This window comes from Callorhinchus milii, unplaced genomic scaffold (assembly GCF_018977255.1).
Source record: "Callorhinchus milii isolate IMCB2004 unplaced genomic scaffold, IMCB_Cmil_1.0 Scaffold8, whole genome shotgun sequence".
NCBI classification, from domain to species: domain Eukaryota; kingdom Metazoa; phylum Chordata; class Chondrichthyes; order Chimaeriformes; family Callorhinchidae; genus Callorhinchus; species Callorhinchus milii.
In genome coordinates, this window is record NW_024704749.1 from 17318687 (window position 1) to 17339831 (window position 21145).

At 44.0% G+C, this 21145-nt stretch overlaps 3 protein-coding genes across 5 annotated transcripts in view; 2 read left to right on the top strand and 1 right to left on the bottom strand.

Moving 5' to 3' along the window:
- Positions 1-7521, top strand: part of fam102ab (family with sequence similarity 102 member Ab) — a 54669-nt gene extending 47148 nt beyond the window's left edge. For both annotated transcript variants that reach the window (XM_042337834.1, XM_042337835.1), the window contains exon 11: positions 272-7521. In XM_042337834.1, coding sequence (XP_042193768.1) covers positions 272-317 — 46 coding nt within the window. In that variant the 3' untranslated portion in view covers positions 318-7521. The remainder of the gene's footprint in view (positions 1-271) is intronic.
- An 18-nt stretch (positions 7522-7539) lies between these two features.
- On the bottom strand, positions 7540-11313 carry LOC103183040. The gene is made up of 4 exons (XM_042337836.1): positions 11291-11313; positions 9329-9858; positions 8838-9053; positions 7540-8410 (listed from the first exon to the last, which is right to left on the bottom strand). The coding sequence occupies exons 2-4, from the start codon at positions 9798-9800 to the stop codon at positions 8274-8276; spliced, it is 825 nt and encodes a 274-aa protein (XP_042193770.1). The 5' UTR covers positions 9801-9858; positions 11291-11313; the 3' UTR covers positions 7540-8273.
- Positions 11314-11610: 297 nt separating this feature from the next.
- On the top strand, positions 11611-15091 carry dpm2 (dolichyl-phosphate mannosyltransferase subunit 2, regulatory). 2 transcript variants are annotated; one of them, XM_042337516.1, is made up of 4 exons: positions 11611-11680; positions 12570-12659; positions 13083-13185; positions 14176-15091. In XM_042337516.1, exons 1-4 carry the CDS (start codon positions 11678-11680, stop codon positions 14232-14234), a joined length of 255 nt encoding a protein of 84 aa, XP_042193450.1. In that variant the 5' UTR covers positions 11611-11677; the 3' UTR covers positions 14235-15091. The 2 variants fall into 2 exon arrangements, with proteins under 2 accessions (XP_042193450.1, XP_042193451.1); XM_042337517.1 differs by lacking the exon at positions 11611-11680 and adding an exon at positions 11694-11752.
- Positions 15092-21145: the final 6054 nt, after the last annotated feature.

The window sequence follows — 21145 nt, forward strand, 5'->3', positions numbered from 1 at the left end:
GTAGAACAACTCGGTGTTTGGGAGGGGGAAAAAGCTTGTTTTCCTAGCTCAGAAGTAATCTCTAAACTTGAACAATATGCTGACTCAATTTCTGTTGCACCAGCCAAAAGTGCCAAAATTTAATGTCATTAATTGCATTTTAAAATTAACAGCAACACCTTATTTAGATTCTACCCTGGGAGTCTGTGATGTTTAACAATTGATTTGAGTTGTTCGTTATCAAAGAGGTGTCAGTATTCTGTTTTAAATGCTATTTCTTCCTCTCTTCCAGGGTATCTGCTGGTGTCTTTGAACCTGTTGTTATCGAGAGCCGTTGAGTACTACAGTCGAGCTTGTGAGCCACTCTGCACTTGCTAGCCTCTTTCCATTCAAGCTCCTTGTCTACTACAACGCACCTACTTTTACCACCAGATCACGTCACCGACTTGCAAAGCTGGACGAAAGGAAGATGGTGTCTGTGACTAACTGACAACCCCAAGAACCTGCAGCTGTTGATTCCGGACTGCATTGGGATTTGGGTGGGATGACAGCTTAAAAAAAAGGACTGAGTCCTTTTTTGTCACCAAATGTTCTAATCGAAACTAATATTACTGTTGAAATTTTTAGTTAAATTGTTTCTGTAATGTTTCAATTTCTTTCAGAATTGCCTTTGAAATATTTATCTTTAAATGCCACAACCAATCCAAGATGAGCCAGTTTAAAAAGGTGACCATTTTTCTTTGTGATTTTTGTGGCATAATTACTTCATGTTAAACGAGAGCCTTTACCAATGCTGCACTCGCTCCTTTCCTGCGGCTTTTGTAGAAGACCAGGACTGAAACCTGAAACATACATTAATTGCCCATTGACTTCTGCAACTCAGAAATTTAAAAGGATTTTATTATGTTGTGCTGATTTCTAAATTTGCCTGTGTGCACAGTAATCATTGGGTTTATTTTGCACAACAAAAATTGATCATGATTTGGTCACCAGCAAAGGAGCACAGCAGCTTCAAACTAGTACTTATCTTTTTAAAAAAAAAGTAGTGGATTGGTCATTTCTGGGTATACATCCACTGTCAGGATAAACGGAATTAGTCTCAATCAAAACTGATTATTCCAATTCCAGTAAAAATGATGCCACCAAAGGATACGCAGAGTACTATGATGCAGTTGTGCTGAGTGTTTCAGTATCCATTGAGTGTTGGATTCTCCTGCAATTAAATAATAGGATTTTTCCCAGCAATGACCATATTCATGAGCACTCAAAACCTACGTCAGGGACTTTGCAACTAAACTTCATGCACATAAAATGCTTGATACTATTTCTGCTACGTAAGTTCAGTCAATTTATTTCTTTACAAATTCTTGAGGCAGGGAGCAAACTTTGTCAGGTTCATTTTATAAGAATCAACATTTGTTAATGCTTCATAAAAAGATAAAATCATTTTTGACCTGTACTGTTTGAACATTTACCATAAGGATTGGCCTTAGTTTTCATTCCGGAGCAAAATAAAAATGTTGTCCTGCAGTTGAAGTTAAATTGATAACAAAGCCTAATGAGATTTGCTAGAGATTCAATATCTAGTGAGAAAAATGCAGCTAAACCTGTTCATCAGCTTGGCTCACAGCGTACATCAATATCATAGTTGGCTTCCCTCAATCACTGCTCCCAAGAATGACAACCCTTTAGTATATAAACTCTAGATATTTTACTCACAACTGCTACCGATGCAGAATCTTTTAGAAGCTCTTAAGTCTAAAGATTGTTTACAAAATATTAATTATGAGTATAGCGGTATTTCCCCCTGGCTGAATTGTTTTCAAAGATTTCTGTGCATCTTTTCCCACTTTTACCAACACCATTCACTAGATAGAATAGTAGATAGAAACCTCTGCTAATGCTTCTGTTAAATTGTTACTACCTAGGATGTGCACAAGAGTGATGCAGGAAATAACTAGACAGCTCAGCTGAAATCTAGCATTAATGTGTGAAAATCTGCAGAGAATCTTGTTGCTCTGTGATATGACACCTACATAGAGTGCCTTTTACTCTGCACCTTTACCAAAAGAGATTCAATATCAGAAAGTGTGTTAATGTATTCTCAGTACAGGAGAAAGTGTACCGAAGTCTTAAATGAAAATATTTAATTTGAGTTGATTTATATTCAGAATGAAGTTGGTGATTCTGAAATTAGGATTCCCCTCCAAAGTCCATTGGTAAAGTACACGTTTTGCATACTCTCTATGATGTACAGGTATACGGTTAAGCCTTCATTATTCATTCAGCAACAAGGTTAAAAATGTTTTTCAAAAGCCATTGCATGATGGAAGAGTGCCTATTATTACTTCTGAGGTGGAAAGTACTGGCTTACTGATTTGAGAAATAAGCTGAAGCAGTTTCATGGGATTTAACTTTAGCTTGAGTGAATGCAGTACTTTTAATACTGGACTGCTACTACATTGGATTCTGGTCAAATCGAGGCATATAGTGGTGAGATTTGAGCACTCCGGTCATACAGTGCTCCACAAAGAAAAGCAGTGGTCTGATGCTGACATATTCTGAATGCACCAGATATTTATTGAAGGTTTCCGCCTCAGAGTTAGTTTGTCGCTTCTCATGGAACAAAAATAACTAGAATCATTCAAGCTTGTAAGATGGGTTGCTCTTGTAACGTCATTTGCTTTCTCTTTGTTCTAAATGTCCTCGCATTGGTTAGCTATGCACTTTGGAGACTTGTACATTTCTTACAAGACCAGTGACGTCTTGAGTAATTGCATGCCACCTGTGGACCTTGTGGCCTGTTTGACGTACTGTGAAAGTTATCTTGTACACTATCTATATCTGTGGTATATTCTTATGACTTAAAACGCAAGGGTGATGAATCCCATCTCCTGATTTTCACAAATTTCAATAATTACAATGAGTGGGAGGCAAGCTCTAGGTTACTTGCGTTCTATGAGTGTAGTGTCAAAATTAACACTTTACCTGCTGGAATAAGCTTCCGTCATAAAATTGCGCAAAAAAAGATTATAGATAACTAACATGCGCCTATTTCGAGCACCCTAAACTCCAGAAAAATGATTCCTTTCTGGAATTTTTTATGCTGTTTATTCAGCCACAGCACTTGACCTCAAAGTAAATGAAATAGAAGATGAAACGTCATTCGATCCGACAACATATAATTGGGTGTATTCATTGTTTGGAAATAACTAATGCTGCCATAGATATATTTTGTTCAGATCAAAATACAGACTAGTGGAGTTGAAAATAAGCTGCCTGTTTTGGCCAGTAATGTGTCAGCTTGTTTAGTAAATCATATCTTTCCTCCACTTGTTTGTACCCATTTTGAATAAGATGCAGTTTTTGCAAAATTTTCTTTACGTGCGTGCACAAACCAGCCACTTCTGTCTCTTCCTTCCTCCCTCCCTCCCCCAGCGTGTATCTACCCTCGATCAGGATATGGTTGCTGCCATTATTGTCACTTTACGAGCCCGGTTCGTGTAATTCAAGCATGATGAAGCAGGACATGAGGTGGTTGTAGTGCGGAACTGCTAAACCCAGTTGACCCAAGGCACACTATCAAAGTAATACACAGCCCTTGAACTTGAATGTGAATTGTTTTGAGCAGAACTCAGGGTTGTACGGTTTAAGTGAATGACCTGATCCTCAATTTTACACGTTTCCAGTTACTTCTTATGCGGTTTAATCAAGGACCAAGTAAAGCTACAGATAAAAAAAAGCATGTACATACATGTACAATATGCAACACAGGTCAAACACAGTCAGAATAAGGTAACGTGTGAACTATGAAACAAGATGGTAATACGTTCTGTGCCTTCTTTTGAAGTAATAGAATTGTTATGTCGTGTATAGCTGGGAAATTGAATGATACGGGCATTTAATCTGAACACAGAAAGTTGTTATGCAATTACACTCCAGATGAATATACAATATATTAAGAAAAAGGTCTAGATTTGATATACAGTATTTTTTTCTATCATTAAATATCCACAAAGTGGAACAGTGCCCAAATGACAAAACTGTGTGAAAAAAAAAGAAACGTTTCCAGTCGATTTAATCAGAGACAAAGAACATTTTCTTAGACATTTAAATGTTCATCTAGCTATTGTAATTTTGATTTTTGTAGCTTTTATGCATTTGATTCTACTTTGTAAACGTTAGGACGAATCTGACCAGTTTGATCAAGGCCATAGACTAAGCCATATATTCAATGACGTTTATTAGTTGTTGGCAAACAGCCTCAATCTGTGTTGATTGGTTTCCAGCTGGTTGTCAGTATGATTACGGTTAAGTGTATTTTGGGTACTCTATATTTCAGTCCACTGACACATTATGTGTTCTCAACATATGTTTTAAGAGTTGTCACAATGCAGGTGTTTTTCGTCATTTCCCGCTACAGAACCAGCAGATCGGGAGTTATAATTGACAACCTTAGTGTTCTTGCCACTTGACACGTACATGATTATTGGATACCAAGAGGCTGAGTTAATCAAGGTTTAGAGTCTAGTGATTTGGTATCATGTTTATTTTCTCCTTCAAGCTGTTTCCTAACAAAATCCCTTTGTAGATATTTTTTAATTTTTACTTGCTAACATTTAAAGGTGTATCACAGTCTTTATTGCAGGTTGTTGCTGTATTTCCAAGAAAGCTGCATTTTGTACAGTACTTTCAACCTTTAAACTGTGGAATCACAAGCTAAAATGACCACTAATACTGAGGTCTTTCTGTACTATGACTTGCTGTTGAACTGTGATGTGATGAGATTACCACCAAAAGAACCAATTTGATTTGAACCAAAGCAAAAAAAAAAGTGTTGGTTTCTGAGATTTGGAACAGCAGTGTTTTTTCATCCATTCTTTTCTTGCCCTCCTTTTTTTCCCTCCCTCCTTTATGTTACATCACTATGACTTATACTCTTGTTTCCTGGATGAGAAAGTGGCTGACCGCCAAGCTTCATCCGATATCTGTATTTAGCTGACCTCTGAGTGAGAGGGCTGTTTTTCTTCACTCGTTTTTCCATCTTGTCAAACCACTTCACTTTTGTTTTTGCTGTTTGTTTTTCCTTGTGGCACAGGTGAGGGTTGCCAGCTGGTAGAAACCTCCTGCACAACCACTCAATGGTAAAGCATGTTGGAGCACTAGCACTCCATGTCTTAATTGCGAAACTGGTCTAGCAACCAATGTTTGATGGAGCCTTGAAGCACTGCATTTCAGTTGCCTGTCAACATTGTTGTGGAGGAACAGTTTTCCTGGAACTGCAATGCAGGTTGACTTCCAGAGCAACCACTATTGAAACCCAAACCGTCTCATACTGCATTGTTACATGAAAAGTGGGCTTATTTTTAATAAAGGCATTTAAGGTGCTGTGTTAGTCATTCATCCACTTTTAGAGCTCAGGTGTACTGCTGTTTCAACTCAGATTTAATTGGTTCTTCTGTCAGTCAAATATTGATCATTGATTTAAAAATAAGTAGTTAGTGATTCCTTTTACTTGTTAAACTGTCAAATGTTGACCACTGTTGTAGAAGTGTTTTTTTTAAGTTGTTTCCTGTTTTTTTGCTATGTTACACAATGCTTCTAACCAGCGGGCTGGTTATGTTCAGTACTGTTGCTCTGGGGATAAGAAAGCCCTTTATCATGGGCACTGACAGGAAATCCTCCATCCCCAGTACAACTGCACTAGAAAATGTACGGTTAACGTGTTACACTCTGTTGTAGATCGTGTTTCTGATTCTGTTTTGTAAAAGGTGATTTTTTTTTGGCATTAGTGTGTAAGAATTTATATGGGACTATTGTAACCTCTGACTTTAAAAACCATTTGCATGATGGAGTGTCGTTTATCCACACTGATGAGAACAATTCTGTAAAATAGTAGAATTGTGGTTATGGAACAAATAGAAATGCTGTGCTAATTCTGGAAGCACTATAGCATAGAGTATAATCTAATTCTGGTCTATCCCTGTTAAGACGACTGGAATTCGATGAAATTCTGTGCTTTCATTTTTTTTTTACTTTTCCATGGTATTCACACAAAAAATGACCAACATATTGTGAGTTTTGCTGGTTAAATCACCACCTCAGGGTATTTCATCAGCTGGTTTACTTCAAAAGCCATTCCTGAATATTTGGATGAATCCTAGAATGAGTAGTGGGAGAGATGTCAGTAAAGTTAAGCTGTTTCTATTTTTATAGTGCATTTATTTTACATGGAGGTTTATTTCAGTAGATAAATAGCATTTATGTGGTCTTTCATTCTGCTATTGACCGCAATAAAATAAGGCACCTATTTTACCTGCAGTGCATGAAAATGGGGCCATCTTGTGCATACCTGAGTGCCTGCTGAAAACTGGCACATGTTGCATTTGGAAAAGGTTGGGAAAAAAATGTTTTATGATGGTTAATCTCACGGCATTAAGGCTTTGCCTCAGGATTATTATTTTTTACAGATGTCACCCACCTTTACCCATTCTGCCCGTAGGTTGTAACTCCCAATAACTGGTTAACAAATAATTTTACCATTTGTGACGCAGTGCTGGACACATCACATTCAAAATTAACATTAAAGGAGAGTTAAGTCTGCTGCACAGCGATTTGCAACCCTTGATATTGTTCCAGAGGCTTATTGCTTCCTTTAAGGAGTGGTTTAGGTTTCCGCAAACACTGAATTGTTGCTAATTATGAATAAAGCTATTTAGTTAGACACGGTTATTGATTGGCCTTTAGCACTATCTCAATAGTTATAATATCTTCTTTTGCAAATGGCTGTTCCTGTCTGACTTCCAATCTTCTGTGAGATTTCTCCACTATTCTTAGCAAGTATGGAAGTCTCGCACTTCTGGAATTTCGAGTGTTTTTATCCCTATTTTTAATTTAACTTTTATCACATTCTTAAATGCCAGCAATATGAACCCAATCTTTGGATGCTGAAGACACCAGCAGACCTGTCCATAATCAGGTAGCACCTACTTAAGCATCCAGTACATTGATATGAATGACCCTAAACAACTCCTTCAACAAGCATTTGAGCAAATGACGTGTGGATACTCGGCACTCCTCTTGCCTTAAGTAAATCTGTATATTTCTGAAAGGAATTGAAGCTATGCATGGGAGTCTAGGCTTGTTGATAGATGGATTTAACATTTTTGAGATGACCTAACTCTCAACTGAAGTTAAGTGATGACAAAAGATTTTTATGATTTTGTTAAAAACAAAGGTGTTACAGAATGTATTCCGAATGATATATTTAGACACTTATTTTTGTGATCTTATGGAGGTTTGTTGGTTGTACAGGTTTCTTAAAAAAAAAGCCCAGAGGAAGTGGAATTTATAGAAATGTTTATCAGCTGAAATACTGTATAACGTTTAGATATATTTAGAATGCACAATGTACTGTAATTGGTAAAAAGATAATATTTGTATTAAGGTTATTTGTTTCATATTTTAAAATGTAACTGTATAGGAGCAGTATCATGTAATACTGTCTTGTTTTCTGGGAAATAAATGATATGGGTACCTGTATTAACAATGAAATGGTGTTATTTTGTGTTAGCACAGAAGACTTTCTTTAAGGAAAAGCTGTTCTTTCTCTCCCCAACCCCCCTCCATTTTCTCCAGAGCCCTGGATTCATTTAACAAATAGCACACTGCTGTAATGGGAGGATGTTAGGTTGGTGTCCTAGTCTTCCACTTGAGATCAAATGGGCTGAAAGACGTTCATCTGAACTTCTGAAATTGCGAGGCAATGCCATTTCGAACAATTAACTTGCAGTAATGTCACTCATCCATTGCAGTGTCACACAAACAGTCGTGGATTGAGTGGACCTTATTATTGTTATTTTTATATTTGGCATTGTATCTAGATTTACACACACATTTTTAATGGGTGCTCTGTTTTATTCATTCCGAGCGTGGAGGAGTGGTTAAAGTTGCACAGATGAACACTGCAGCACAATGCACTGGGAGATAAATAGCTCCTTGTGTTCAATGTCGTCTCGATAGCGCAACCCGTCAATTCAGCAAACGCAGCGTTCTCAAACAAGAGCTTGCTGGTCCTGTGATTCAACGGGCAGGAACGTGTGAAAAAGCAATTATAATATACATTTGGCTGTTAAAAATTCATCCACCAGAGTGCAGCGAGCAAAAAAAATATCCAAATCCTATTTTACAGCAAAGTTAAGGTCAAGCAGGGGCGTGGGATTGATCTGGAGAGCTCTTCAAAAAGCCGGCACAGACACGATGGGCCGAATGGCCTCCTCCTGTGCTGTCTAATTCTACGAAGGTGACCCATAATCTGGTCGGTTTCTTCCCCTTCTCTCTACGCACGCATAACACAGACTGCACCAAGTGTTCTCCTTGGGAATAAGCTCGATGCCATTTGGAGTTCTGATCGGATTGAGTCCACACAAACCTGCGAAAAGAAGCAGAGAGATTTAAGATTCCTCACTTTGACGTCGTGTGTGCGTTAGGAGAAGGTTGGAGGCTGCAGGAGCGCGTTCAGCAATTCACCCGCTCAGTAAGAATGAGCTAAGTTTTACCAGCAGTTCTTGTTCAGTATATTCCAAAAGAAAGCAGCCAAGACGTGATTGATTACAGCAGATGTGACCAGATTTACTTAAAAGTCTTGCATTTTATCAAAACTAACGCGTATTAATAAATAAATACTTAAAATAATCCTTGCTTTTCATGTACGCATCTTTCATGCCAGGAGGATGTCTCTAAAGTGCTTCACAGCATATACTGTAAAGTCTGGCAACCGGGTGTATTTGAGATCTGGAATGCTGCGATAAGATGTTCTACCAGATGCAAGAATTGTGGTTTCAAAAATGTCAACCCACCGAAAAGGAAGTAGGCGGCAACGCTTATGCTGAACACGATTAATATGATCGTTCCTGGCCCCACGTCCTCGGGTTTGCAGCCGTTGGGGCAGGCGCAGGGGCTGCTGACATTTATCTGCAAAACATTGGGCTGCTCTGGATCTCGAAACAGCACTACCGAGCGTTTTGAGGTGCAGTTGTACTGAACCACCGTGTGTAAGATGCTGCTGTGCGATGCTGCGCGGAGAGAGAAAAAAACAAAACAGCAAATTAATAATAATAATAATAATCCTTGCATTTGATATAGCGCTTTTCACGTCAGGAGGACGTCCCAAAGCAACAGCGGCTCGAACGAGATTAGCTGTGTGTAGCCCGATTGGTCCACAGTTTCGTTTTCAATTTAGCATAAATAACAGTGGACGTTGTACCTTTAACGGACCCGGGTTATGAGAAGGCGAAAGCTCAAAATGAGACCCTAACGCTTGAGCGTAAAAACCCACACATCTTCTTACCGCGGTAGGTGACACTGAGTGAATCGGTGACGTTGTTGTAGCTGAACTCACTGTCCTCGTGTCTCCCAAAGTTCAAGAAGCGCTTGATCTCACCTCGAGGGGTCCGGTACCTCAAAATCAGACAGACAGCCACGTTCAAACATTGAGGAGCGTACTCCGGAGGCTCACTGAAAGGGTGACAAGGACTGAACGAATACAAAATTTCAGCATCGGCATCTCCAGCTGAACTGGGCAACTGCTTGTCCCGCTCCAGAAATCCGTCAGAATCCCCCATCGCTGCCAGATTAATCACCCCCGACCCATCCTTCATTGTGCACTTGCAAGGGTTCACTTTTACGCACTCTGTTTTCTGGGAGAAAGCGGGAGAAACCCACGAAATTGCCAACAGGCGCACGCAGCTCAGAGCCGCAGTCCCAGCGCTCCTCATCTCTCCACCGAATTTCTCACATTGAATCAATTTCTGAAGTCCCATCAGAGTGAGAAAACGTGGTGCTGCCGTTGTGTTCGGTGATCCGCCAATCGCTGCGCCGCTGCAAGTAAGGGGGCCGGTTAGTTACCGGTCAGACTGTTCGGTAGCGAAGTCAACAGTTGGTAAGTGCGGGAGGTTAGCACCCCCCACCCCCCACCCCGCCCACCCTTCACTGCTCTGCACAGCACCCCTGCTTCCCCACCCCCTTCAACAGATCCAGGAGAGACCCAACATTTGAGATGCCGTCCGGCGTGGAGGGCGCTATGTAAATCCAAGTTGTTGTGGTGGTGGTGGTGGTGGTTCAGTGCCCGGTCCAAATGGGCAAACGGGACTAAAAGTCAACAAAAGGTGAGCGGGCGAAGTTAACAAAAATGTCAAATCTGGTTTGTAAAACGAGGCGGGGGCAACGTTTACATCTGACGGGGCGGGAGGGTGGAACCATAGGACTTTTACCCAAACAAATAATAATAATAATCCCCCCCCCCCCACCCCCCTGCCAACCTCGCCACACAAAGAAACAGAAGTGGCCTCAGCAGGTCAGGTCAGGTCAGGCAGCGACTACGGAGAGAGTCAACGTTTCGGGTCCACGACCCCTTCGTCAGACCCTTTGCGCCATCGATAAGTAATCCCTTCTCCTCTCAGGGACTCCTCTCTGGGTCCTCGGAAAGAGAAACCCCATCAGTCCCATTGACCTGCTCTTTCTCTCCAACCCCCAACACGTACCGCCCAACACGCACCCCCTCAACACGCACACCCTCAACACACCCCCCCAACACCCCCCCAACACACGCACCCTCAACACACCCTCTCAACACCCCCCTCAACACACACACCCTCAACACACCCTCTCAACACCCCCCTCAACACACGCACCCTCAACACACGCACCCTCAACACACGCACCCTCAACACACGCACCCCCAACACCCACCCAACACACGCACCCTCAACACGCACCTTCAACACGCACCCTCAACACACCCTCTCAACACCCCCCCAACACACACACACCCTCAACACACACCCCAAACACCCCCCAACACACCCCCCCAACACACACACACCCTCAACACACACACACCCCAAACACCCCCCAACACACACCCCCAACACACACACACCCTCAACACACACACCCCCAACACCCACCCAACACACGCACCCTCAACACACCCTCTCAACACCCCCCCTCAACACACGCACCCTCAACACACACACACCCCAAACACCCCCAACACACACCCCCAACACACACACACCCTCAACACACACACCCTCAACACACACACCCTCAACACACACCCCCAACACACACACCCTCAACACACACACACACCCTCAACACACACACCCCCCAACACACCCCCCAACACACACACCCCCAACACACACACACCCTCAACACACACACCCCCCAACACACCCCCCAACACACACCCCCAACACACACACCCAACACACACACACACCCAAAAAAAACCTCTTAAAATTACTGTTTAAATAATATTATTTTTGTGGTGTTTAGGTCCTGTGTGTGTGCAAAAAAAATCATTGGTGACGCATGCGCAGTCTGGCTGCCTGGCAGAGTGGGCGGGGCACCGAATTGACAGGCGGAGCGGACCAACCACGGGCCGCCGCCGCCGCCGTCCCGCCTCCTGACTCGCGACCAATCAGCAAGCGGAGGCGGCGGCCTCCACGTCACCGCGGAGCCAGTGCGTGATTGACAGGACGCCGAGCGCAACGTCACGCCGCCCCTGCCCCGCTCCTCCCTCCCCCCCCCACTTCCGCCTCCTCCACTGGACGCGGATTGGCCAGCAGGGACCGGAAGCCGTGACCCCGGAAGTTGTTGACGGTCGGCGTGAGGCGGGGAAGAGAGGGAGATGGTGAGTTGGGGGGGGAGTGGGGGGGGAGTTTGGGGCTTGAGCCGCGCCCCGGGGCCTGTGGGCCTTATACAGGTTATACCCCAGGGCGGGGCGGGGAGGGGTGTGGGGGGGAGGGGAGGGGTGTGGGGGGGAGGGAGGGGGTGTGGGGGGGGAGGGGAGGGGGTGTGGGGGGGGAGGAGCCTGACAGCCGGACCAGAGACCCTCAGAGCAGCTTCTGACCCCCCATCTCCCTGTGTGTGTGGTCTGTGGAAGGGGTTTTGGGGGGAAATAAACGACTTTGCTGCCGGGAAATCTGGCGCTTAAACAATCATCGTAACAATTATAATAATTATCTCATCATCGTCGTCGTCGCCGTCCCCGTCCTGGCGTTAGGCGCAGCGCCCGATCGCGTCGTCGAGGCTCGAAAGCGCTTCACGGGATAAGAACGACGACGACGACGACAACGACCAAAATAGCCTCTCGGGGCGGGAGGACGTCCCCAGGCGCCGGAAACCGCTGTAAAGTGAATGGACTGTATATCTCGTGGGCGAAACGCGGGCGGCCAACTGCGCACAGCGACGGCCCGCGGACAGCGATGCTTTTTTGAAGGAATTGTTACCCCCCCCCCCCCCCCCCGGAAAAGCCATCCGCCAATCGGCTAAGCAGCCGGGTTCCTCTATGCCGCTCAGTAAACAGAGGCTCCTGAGGTACAGAAATTTGCCCATCGTTTCGCTCCGCCCTGGAATTTAACCCAGAGGCGAGTGCTCTGACCACTGACTCCTCAGTGACCTGATAAGGCGCGAGAACAATCCAAGGATTATTATTATTTATTATTGTTAAATGTAATGCACAGTAGAGGCGGAGATATTTTAATGCTGTTTACTGAAACCTTGTTTTTTTTGTCTTTCAGGAGATGGGAGTAGACCAACTGGTTGGGATGGGCCTAGTGGGGTTCAGTCTGTTAATCTTCACGTACTACACTCTCTGGGTTATTGTGTTGGTAAGTGCTGATTTATTCTGCTTTAATATTTTGTAATCTTTCTCTGTTCTGGTCAATGCCCTTATTTAGGAGTTACATCTGCTGTGCGCAATTGGCTTCCGCATATCGCCCACAAAATATACAGTCCGTTCACCTTACAGTGTATCCCGTGAAGGGCGTTGAGACGTCTCGAAAACGTGATAAGGCGTTATATCAAATGCAAGGATTATTATTATTGTGCTGCTGCCATCTGATGGGTTTCCTGTTCATACCCGACACAGTGAAAGTATTGTTCATCTCCTCAAATCACTGCGCGGTTGCTCTGACATTTCAGCTTGGGCACTGTGCAAATGTTGCTCAGTTTGTCCCACCAGCTCTTAGCGTGACCAGAACAATGACAATGAGATTCTGTTCTCCTGTTTAACATGACTGATGTGTTTGCAGCCATTTGTCGACAGTACTCACGTACTGCACAGCTATTTCCTGCCACGAGAATACGCCGTCATTCTGCCTGCCGTCGCGGGCCTGGTCCTGGTTTTATGTGTGGGTGAGTGGCTCAGCATTGACTCATTGTGCGGCTCCTGTCACCTCGTAATCATGGAATCAAAACGCTAACCAACCTCTTGCCAGATTCGTATTTCGTTTTCTTGACCTCTGAACTCAGACCAGTCAAACAGAGAGGAAAGTGAGGAAGTCGGATGGGAAAGGCAGGAAGTTACAGTGTTGATTCTAGTCTTCCTTTTGACCCTAAGTGGCTACAGTAGAAAAATACTTACCGGAGGCTCGAAGTTTTAACACTAAACAAAAATAAATTCCCGTTCTGTCAACTCTGGGGTGTATTGCAACTCCAAAGTTTCAGCTGTTAATTGGGGGATCTATAATGTCCTCAAATTAGATCTTAAATATCTGCTGACAATGTGGCAGCTTGGCTCAGTAACACTTATCTTTCTGGATCAAAGTTACCCTTTGGAACTCTGCCCCACAATCCCTTCGCCTTGCTCCCTCCCTTGCTTCAAGGCACGACAGAAGACCATCCTTTTTGACCGTGCCTTCAGCCGCCCTCCTACCTCTCTGCCCTCCCTTATTCCAATCCTGCACACCCCATACTCGAGTCCTGATCCCCGAATGTTCAGCTCCTTTGGACTTCCTCCCGACGTGAAAGGCGCTTTACAAATGTAATTTTGTTGTTGTTGTTGTTGGATCAGAAGATTGAGGGTTCCATCCTGTACCAGACTTGCGATTCAGATAAGTTAATAAATTGAGGCCCCATCTGAATGATCAGAAAAATGTTAAAGATCCCATGACATTATTTGGAACACTATTGATGTCCTGGCCATTATTCCTCCCTCAAAACAGATTGATTGGTGGTTCACCTGACGATTTGTAGGACATTGCTAATATAGAATAGGTGCTGTATTTGCCCGCATATCAGTCACTACATTTAAAGTAATACATGATCCACCACTGGGGATAGGGCAAGGGTTGGTTTGGCTGAGCAGTTTTGTTGTATTAATGGTGTCCTGTTCTTCTCTTTCAGGAACATTTATTGTAGTGGTTATGTGGAAAAACAAGAAACCTGCAAAGAAAACTGATTAAACAGGATTCAAATGAGAAAAATTTACAAGGTCAGAGAATGAATTAAACAGCGGATTAAACTGCAGCCGGTGGATGAAGAAAACAAACTTTTCCACTTTGCTCACGTGTGTGAGGAACAACCGCCAACTATTGTTTCTTTGACTGTCCACTGTGTTCTATTAATCCATGATTTCAGTTTGCAGTGAAATTGGTACCACACAGCGAGCGCCACCTTGTGTTAGTTTACAATGGCTGCCAAACTACCCCTTGAAGAATCCATTTAGCTTCAGAGAACATTGCATCATTTTTTTATTCAAATATTGTTAGGCAAAAATTACACAACGTAATAAGAGTATAACTGGACACGTCAGCATTGACAGGAGAAACTGAAATGCTATTGCCCACTGGCAGAATGGACCAAAAAAGTTCTTACCACAACTTCTCTGGCTATAAGTGATCATAGAGTTTTAGTCATGATCATGGATAAAGATTGGATTATTGGGTGTATTTATTCTACTTGTGAGGTTCAATTGCAGAAGGTTGGAATTGTATATTGTTATGCAAACAAAGTCTATATAGGGCTATTGGAATCAGTCATCGAGTGCAAGGCAGTTTCTGTGAGGATGTCAGTATTATTAAACCTGATTGAAATGTGGCATAACTGCTCTACACTGGGATAATTCTGGGAAATACAAAATGGTTCCGTGTAAACTGACACAAAGGGAATCTCCTGTTTTGGAAGTTTGCTTTTCTAGTTTGTATAAGGAAAAAGTGTAAAGACTTGTAAATAAATGTAATGAATTACTTTCCTTTTTAAATACGAGCAATAAAGGGCCTTTTCAAACGAGGCTGTGCATGTCTTGTGCCTCATAAAGAAAGATCTTGCATTACTGTCACTTTGAAATGCCTCAGAATGATCAACAGGTGATCACTTATTGTAGGGAAATGCAGCAACTATTTGGAGGATTGTTGGCCAGAAGAAATTCCCTTCTCTTTTTAAATAGTGCCATGGCAGCCTTAATAGTCATTTGGAGAACATGCAGGCAGGACATCGGTTTAGTGTCTTATCCGAATAATGGCACCTCGGAAAATGCAGTGCTCCCCCGATTATATACTGGACAATGAGCTCCATTTGCAACACGAGGCTTGAAACCCACGACCTTCTGATTCAGAGGCAAGGGAACTACCAACCTGCGTAAGCATGAAACGATCACATTCATTAGCAAATGAGGGTCATGGGATAGAACAAAAATCTGCAGATTTATTGCAAAACTTTTGAATGAATCAAGATGGAGTGTGGGAAACTGTGGCTCCGATTAAAAGTGCATAGAGCCAGAGCTTTGCAAGAAGTAAATCATCAAACAGCTTCCACCGTTAAATCACTCAACCGGTTGGTTTTATTAAAGTTAAATGTTCTTTTCGTCAAAATATTTTCTACTTGGAAATCAGCGAAATTAAATGAGAGAATGTGACAGAAGAACAAACTGCATTTATATATCGTCTCATGTCGGGAGAGGGGTCCCAAGACCCTGGACAGTCAAGGATTTATACCCAAACTGGGGGTCGGAGTCGAGAGGGAAGGAGGTGGGGGTGGGAGCATGACCAAAGGCACGGTCAAAGAGGAAGGACTTGAGGAGGGTCTTGAAGGAAGCAAGTGGAGGGGGGGCAAGGCGAAGGGATTCCGGGATGAAATTCCAGTGGGTGGGGGCAGAAAAGCTGAAGGCGGGCAGGCAGGGTGGGAGACACGGAACAGGCAGGTGAGGTGTTAGTAGGATTCAGTAGAATGCAGTAACTGCAGGTGGATGTGAGCAGAACCCACAGCAAGGGAAGAAAAATATATTTCATGTCATCTAGATTTCCATTTTTTCTCACTTCCATTGTTAATGTACAAGTGTGGGAGACAACTGAAATGGAATACGACATCTTTCTCAATTACGAATTGGAGCCCCACAGAGCTATAAATGGAAGCCTTACCTATCAAAGCAAAAATGCTGTTTATCTGCCGTTTCCTGGCAACCCGCAGTACAGTATTAATAATTGATATCCTTCTGATATCCCGGCAGCTTGTCCACGTTGAAACACAAACACACCGAGTAACTCAGTGATTGGGAGGAGGCCGCGCTCTCAATCGGAGCAACATGGAGAAGCAAGGAGGGAGGAATTCTTACTCAGGGAGGAAAACTAAGGACACAAGCTCTCTCGATGCAATTCTGAGCAGAAAGATTTCCGCCTCTCAGTGATATTGAGGCAAGACATTTGCGCTCCTATATTAGCAGCTTGGAGGCAGGAGCCACTCACACATTGACTTGACAGAGAAATATATTGAGAGGAGCATGCGGTGACTTTCAGAGAAGCTTTGTCCTCACGAGGAGGACTGGACTGAGCGTTGAGAGGAGACCTTCTCAATGAAAGCAATTCAAGTGGGGAAGCACTTGTGAACACAAACGGACACTTTGTCCCACGCCTTCTGTCGCCCGCAGCAGAAACACCGGACACACAGGCGCTCGCGCGCGGAACAGGTGCTGGAACTGATACCAGAAAAGATATGGATAGATGACAGATAAAAGTTGAAGGTAATCTCAATTATGAAGAGTCACAAAATCCAGTCGATGACTCAGTCTGTGGGTTTGGAGCACTCTGATGGTAGGGTTACTCTGACGGGATGTGGCATCTGCAGATTTTGGTTTTGACAGGGAGAGCGATGACTGTGATTTTAGTGACTTTCCATTGATGATTGAGAACCATTCAATGATTAGGTGTCACTTTTGCCCTTTGAGAGCCTGATACATTAGAGGTGGGGTGGGGGGGGAGGGGGGGGTTTGGAAACATTTCCGTTGGAATTGGACGTGCTCGAAGGGTTATGAGCCAAGATGGTCCGAACATGTCATTCTTAAAGCAAAACCGATTGGTAAGTCTACACCAACTGCAGTGAATGTAATAATAATCCTTGCATTTGCTGCAACGCCTTATCAAGCCTTCAAGACGTCTCAAAGCGCTTCCCAGAATATACTGTAAAGTGAATTGACCGTATATTTTGTGGGGTGAAACGTGGCAAAGTGTACTGAGGGGGAACTTGTCTCTAAACGTGTGACTTACTGGATTTTAGACAATGACCCATTGGTGCAGCCACAACTGTGTTTTTAACTGTTGTGTGTTTAGGGGGCAATTTAATTTCCTTTATCGAGCGCAATAATAATAATAATTATTATTATTTATTATAATTAATAATAATGACTTAATGTTGTCTTCTGCTTTCCTGATTTATTGCTGATGATTCCACAGGCACATGCTTCATGTCTCTGCCCTGATAGTAACCTTTGGGCAGGTATTTGACGGTGAATGGCCTCATCAACCAACCTGCAAACACACGCTTTTTCCAGCAGAGGATGCTGGATAAGTGATGAGGAGCAGAAACCCTGGCTTTAATTCTTGTGGGAGCCACCAGCTGAGATCAATTCGCTTGTAATGCTAATCATAAAATATAATATTCCTTGCGTCTGACCACGTCTTCGAGACGTCTCAAAGCGCTTCACAGAACACGCTGTAAAGTGAATTGACTGTGGATTTTGTGGGCCAAGTGCAGCTGAAGACAGGGAAACAAACCATTCTCTCCCAACATCTGCCTCCAGATCCTTAACCCCATGCGCTTTATGATTCGCCGTTACCGTAAATCCTGCGAAATGCTTTGAGACGTCCTCGTGACGTGAAAAGCCAATCTATCCAATGTGAGGGCGGATCATTGTCAGCGGTATTCAGCCTCCCGGATGCTGTGAGATGTGTGGCCGACCACACTGCTTGATTTGCGTTGGCTCCCTTGTGTGGAGGGTCTTGTTGCTTGTTCCCTAGCACTTGAACAGATGCTTTGCCACCCTATCCTGTCCCTTTGGTGCTCCAACACACTTCTGCACGGCTATTACTGTCGCCTGGGAGTATTCAGAAAAATATGTTTTTTTTTTGAGATGTTTACAAGTCATTGTAGCATCACCCAATTGCACGAGATTATTCCCCGCGGATAGAGGAATAAAACGAGTGCAGCCATGGGGAAAATCCTGGAATATTCAAGCAGTCGAGACTATTTGTGAGTCAGCCTGGTGCAGCGGTAGCACTCTTGCCTCTGAGTCAGAAGGTTGTGTGTTCAAGCCCCATGTTGGGACTTGGAAACGCTAAGTCTAAACTGACACTCCAGTGCACGCCGGGGGGAGGGTGTTGCATTGTCAGAGTTGTCGCCCTTCGGATGAGATGTTAACCCGAGGTCCCGGCTGTTCAGCCGGATGTTAAAGATTCCACGGCACTATTCGAAAAGGGAAGGGAGTTTCTCCCGGTGTCCTAGCCAACAATCCCCCAAATAAAATTGGTCACTCCCTCACGACTGTTTTGGGACACTGTTGTGCACAATTGGCTGCCTTGTGTTTCCCACAAAATATGCAGTTAAATCACGTCGCAGTATATTCTGTGAAGCGCTTTTAGACATCTCGGTGACATGATAAGGCCCTCTATCAAATGCAAGGATTAACATTATTATTTATAGTTATCATCAGGAATCTGAATACTCTCCTGTTGCAAAGGGAAACATTGCATTTTATTCATGATTGAATTTCATGAGTAAATGATCATTTTTGCATTTGATATTGTGCCTTCATCGCCTCCAGGCTCGACTGTGCAAACGCCCTGCTTGTCGGCCTTCCCAAATCCTCCCTCCACAGGTGCAGATAATCCAGAACTCTGCAGCCCGCGTCCTCTCCCGCACCAAACTCTGTGACCCCATCTCTCCCATTCTCATCCGACTCCATTGGCTCCCTATGCTTCAGAGGATTCCAGTTCAAAATCCTGGTCCTCACCTACAAAGCCCTCAACGGTTTCGCCCCACCCTACCTCTGCGACCTCCTAACCCCCTACCAACCCGCCAACTCCCTCCGCTCAGCCGGCTCCGGCTGCTCCACATCCCCCAACCCACCCGCCCCTCCATTGGAGGGAGAGCCTTCAGCCACTCTGCCCCCAACCTCTGGAACTCCATCCCCCAGTCACTCCGCCTCACCCACTCCTTAGCCTCCTTCAAGACTTGCCTCAAAACCCTCCTCCTTGACCATGCCATTGGTCACCCCACCCCCTTCCCCTCCCCTCCCTTCTCCCCCTGACCCCAGCTCAGGTCTGAAATGCTGTACACTGTCCAGCGCCTTGGGACATCCTCCCGAAGTGAAAGGCGCTATACAAATGTAATCTTGTTGTTGTTGCTGTACCTTCTCACGTAGAACATTCAGCACAGACACAGGCCATTCAGCCCAACCAGTCCATTTATACTCCACATGAGTCTCCACACAACTCCTTACTCCCTCCCACATTCCCTTCTCTCTCGTGTGTATATCAAACGAGACATCTCAAAGCGCGTCACAGAATTTTACTATGAAGTGTAGTGACTATATTTTGTCGGCAAATGCGGCAGTGGTTGACACAAGCAGCACAACTGTTACCTGTGTGGAGCAAATAGCACAAAAAAGATCCCGACAAGTGGCACTTAACTAGTGTTAGCTCAAGTCACTGAAGTAAGTGAATTATTTAGTTCCTTTGCTTAATTGCATAGGTGTCAACTGCACAGAATTATGCTCGGCAGTATATTAGCATTGAATGGATGTAGTCCAACACCTTTCTGGTCTCAAGCATATCTTTCCAACTAGTGAAGGGTTGGCAGGTGCACCACGTCACCCGTGAGTGTGAAACTCGAAACCAGTCCCATCATAAAATTAATCACTCGTGTGACAGGGGACACTGATGGGGTTAAAGATCACGTGGGTAAAGGTGACATAATCGTGGTTATTGGTCTCACAGTCTGGCCCCTGAGAGACATGAACGACAAAGAACAGAAACTTTATGAAGGCACTTTACTGTGTGTCCTGTGAAGCGCTTTGAGACGTCTCGACTATATCTCATGCAAGGGTTAGTATTATTATTCTCCTGTTTTGATGCAATTGAAAGACATCACTGGGGGTGTAGTTAGCCTAAGGATTTTAAATGAGATTGATGGTGAGTTTGTTACCAGGCAATCACAAATCAGTTATGTGCAACAACATACTATTTACGTTTCCAAAACAGAACTCATGAAAGTCTTAAGCTTCCTCGTTGGATGAGTTAGATAAGATGAGCGCACAAACAGCATCATTATTTGTGAGCTCAAGATACGTGTCAAACATTGGCAACAATTATACAAAAAGCGTCAGGACAGTTGTGGGGGTGATCTTTCTGTTTAATACCACAGAAGATGTACCCCAGGGTCCACTCAATTAACGGAGAGGTTCAACCTTCCGCGCGCAGTTGTATATCCCTCACCTCTCCTAAATGACCACCGCCGATTTGTACGCTGAAGAGTTGTCCCAGTGCCTTGGGACGTCCTCCTGACGTGAAAGGCACTGCACAAATATAATATTGTTGTTGTTTAATGAGTATTTTATTGAGGTCTGGATCCACTGTAAGGGATCCATCTGAACACCAGCTCCCTCCTCTTGCCCTGTGCTCTCACCAGCACTTTCTGGTCTTGGTGCTGGGTCAATAATAATAATAATAATAATCCTTGCATTTGATATAGCGCTTTTCACGTCAGGAGGACGTCCCAAAGCGCTTCACAAAACACACTGTAAAGTGAATTGACTGTATATTTGTGGGCGAACGCGGCAGCCAATTGCGCACAGCAATGTCCCACAAAGAGTCGTAGATTGAAAATGACCCATTTATTATTGTTTTTGGTTTTTGGAGGGATTATTATTAGGCTCTGTGTGGAGTAAGGAAACTTGCCCAAGGTTTGTCAGGGAGTGAGTGAGTGTGTGTGTGTTGCAGAGGAAATCCAGCAATGTTGATTGCAAAGTAGCTGCACTGTAGCACTTTGCTGGGGCGGTGACTGCTTTCATTCTACCGCAGGGCAGTCAATAATAGTCCTGTCAACC

Bases quoted from the DNA above. Each gene is read 5' to 3' on its own strand.
- LOC103183040 (XM_042337836.1), bottom strand. From the start codon at position 9,800: ATGGGACTTCAGAAATTGATTCAATGTGAGAAATTCGGTGGAGAGATG. The intron at 9,054-9,328 runs GTAAGAAGATGT...CTCTCCGCGCAG, and splicing joins ACTCAGTGTCACCTACCGCG to CATCGCACAGCAGCATCTTA. The intron at 8,411-8,837 runs GTGGGTTGACAT...TTCTTTTCGCAG, and splicing joins TGCCGCCTACTTCCTTTTCG to GTTTGTGTGGACTCAATCCG.
- dpm2 (XM_042337516.1), top strand. The intron at 12,660-13,082 runs GTAAGTGCTGAT...ATGTGTTTGCAG, and splicing joins CTCTCTGGGTTATTGTGTTG to CCATTTGTCGACAGTACTCA. The intron at 13,186-14,175 runs GTGAGTGGCTCA...CTTCTCTTTCAG, and splicing joins GGTCCTGGTTTTATGTGTGG to GAACATTTATTGTAGTGGTT.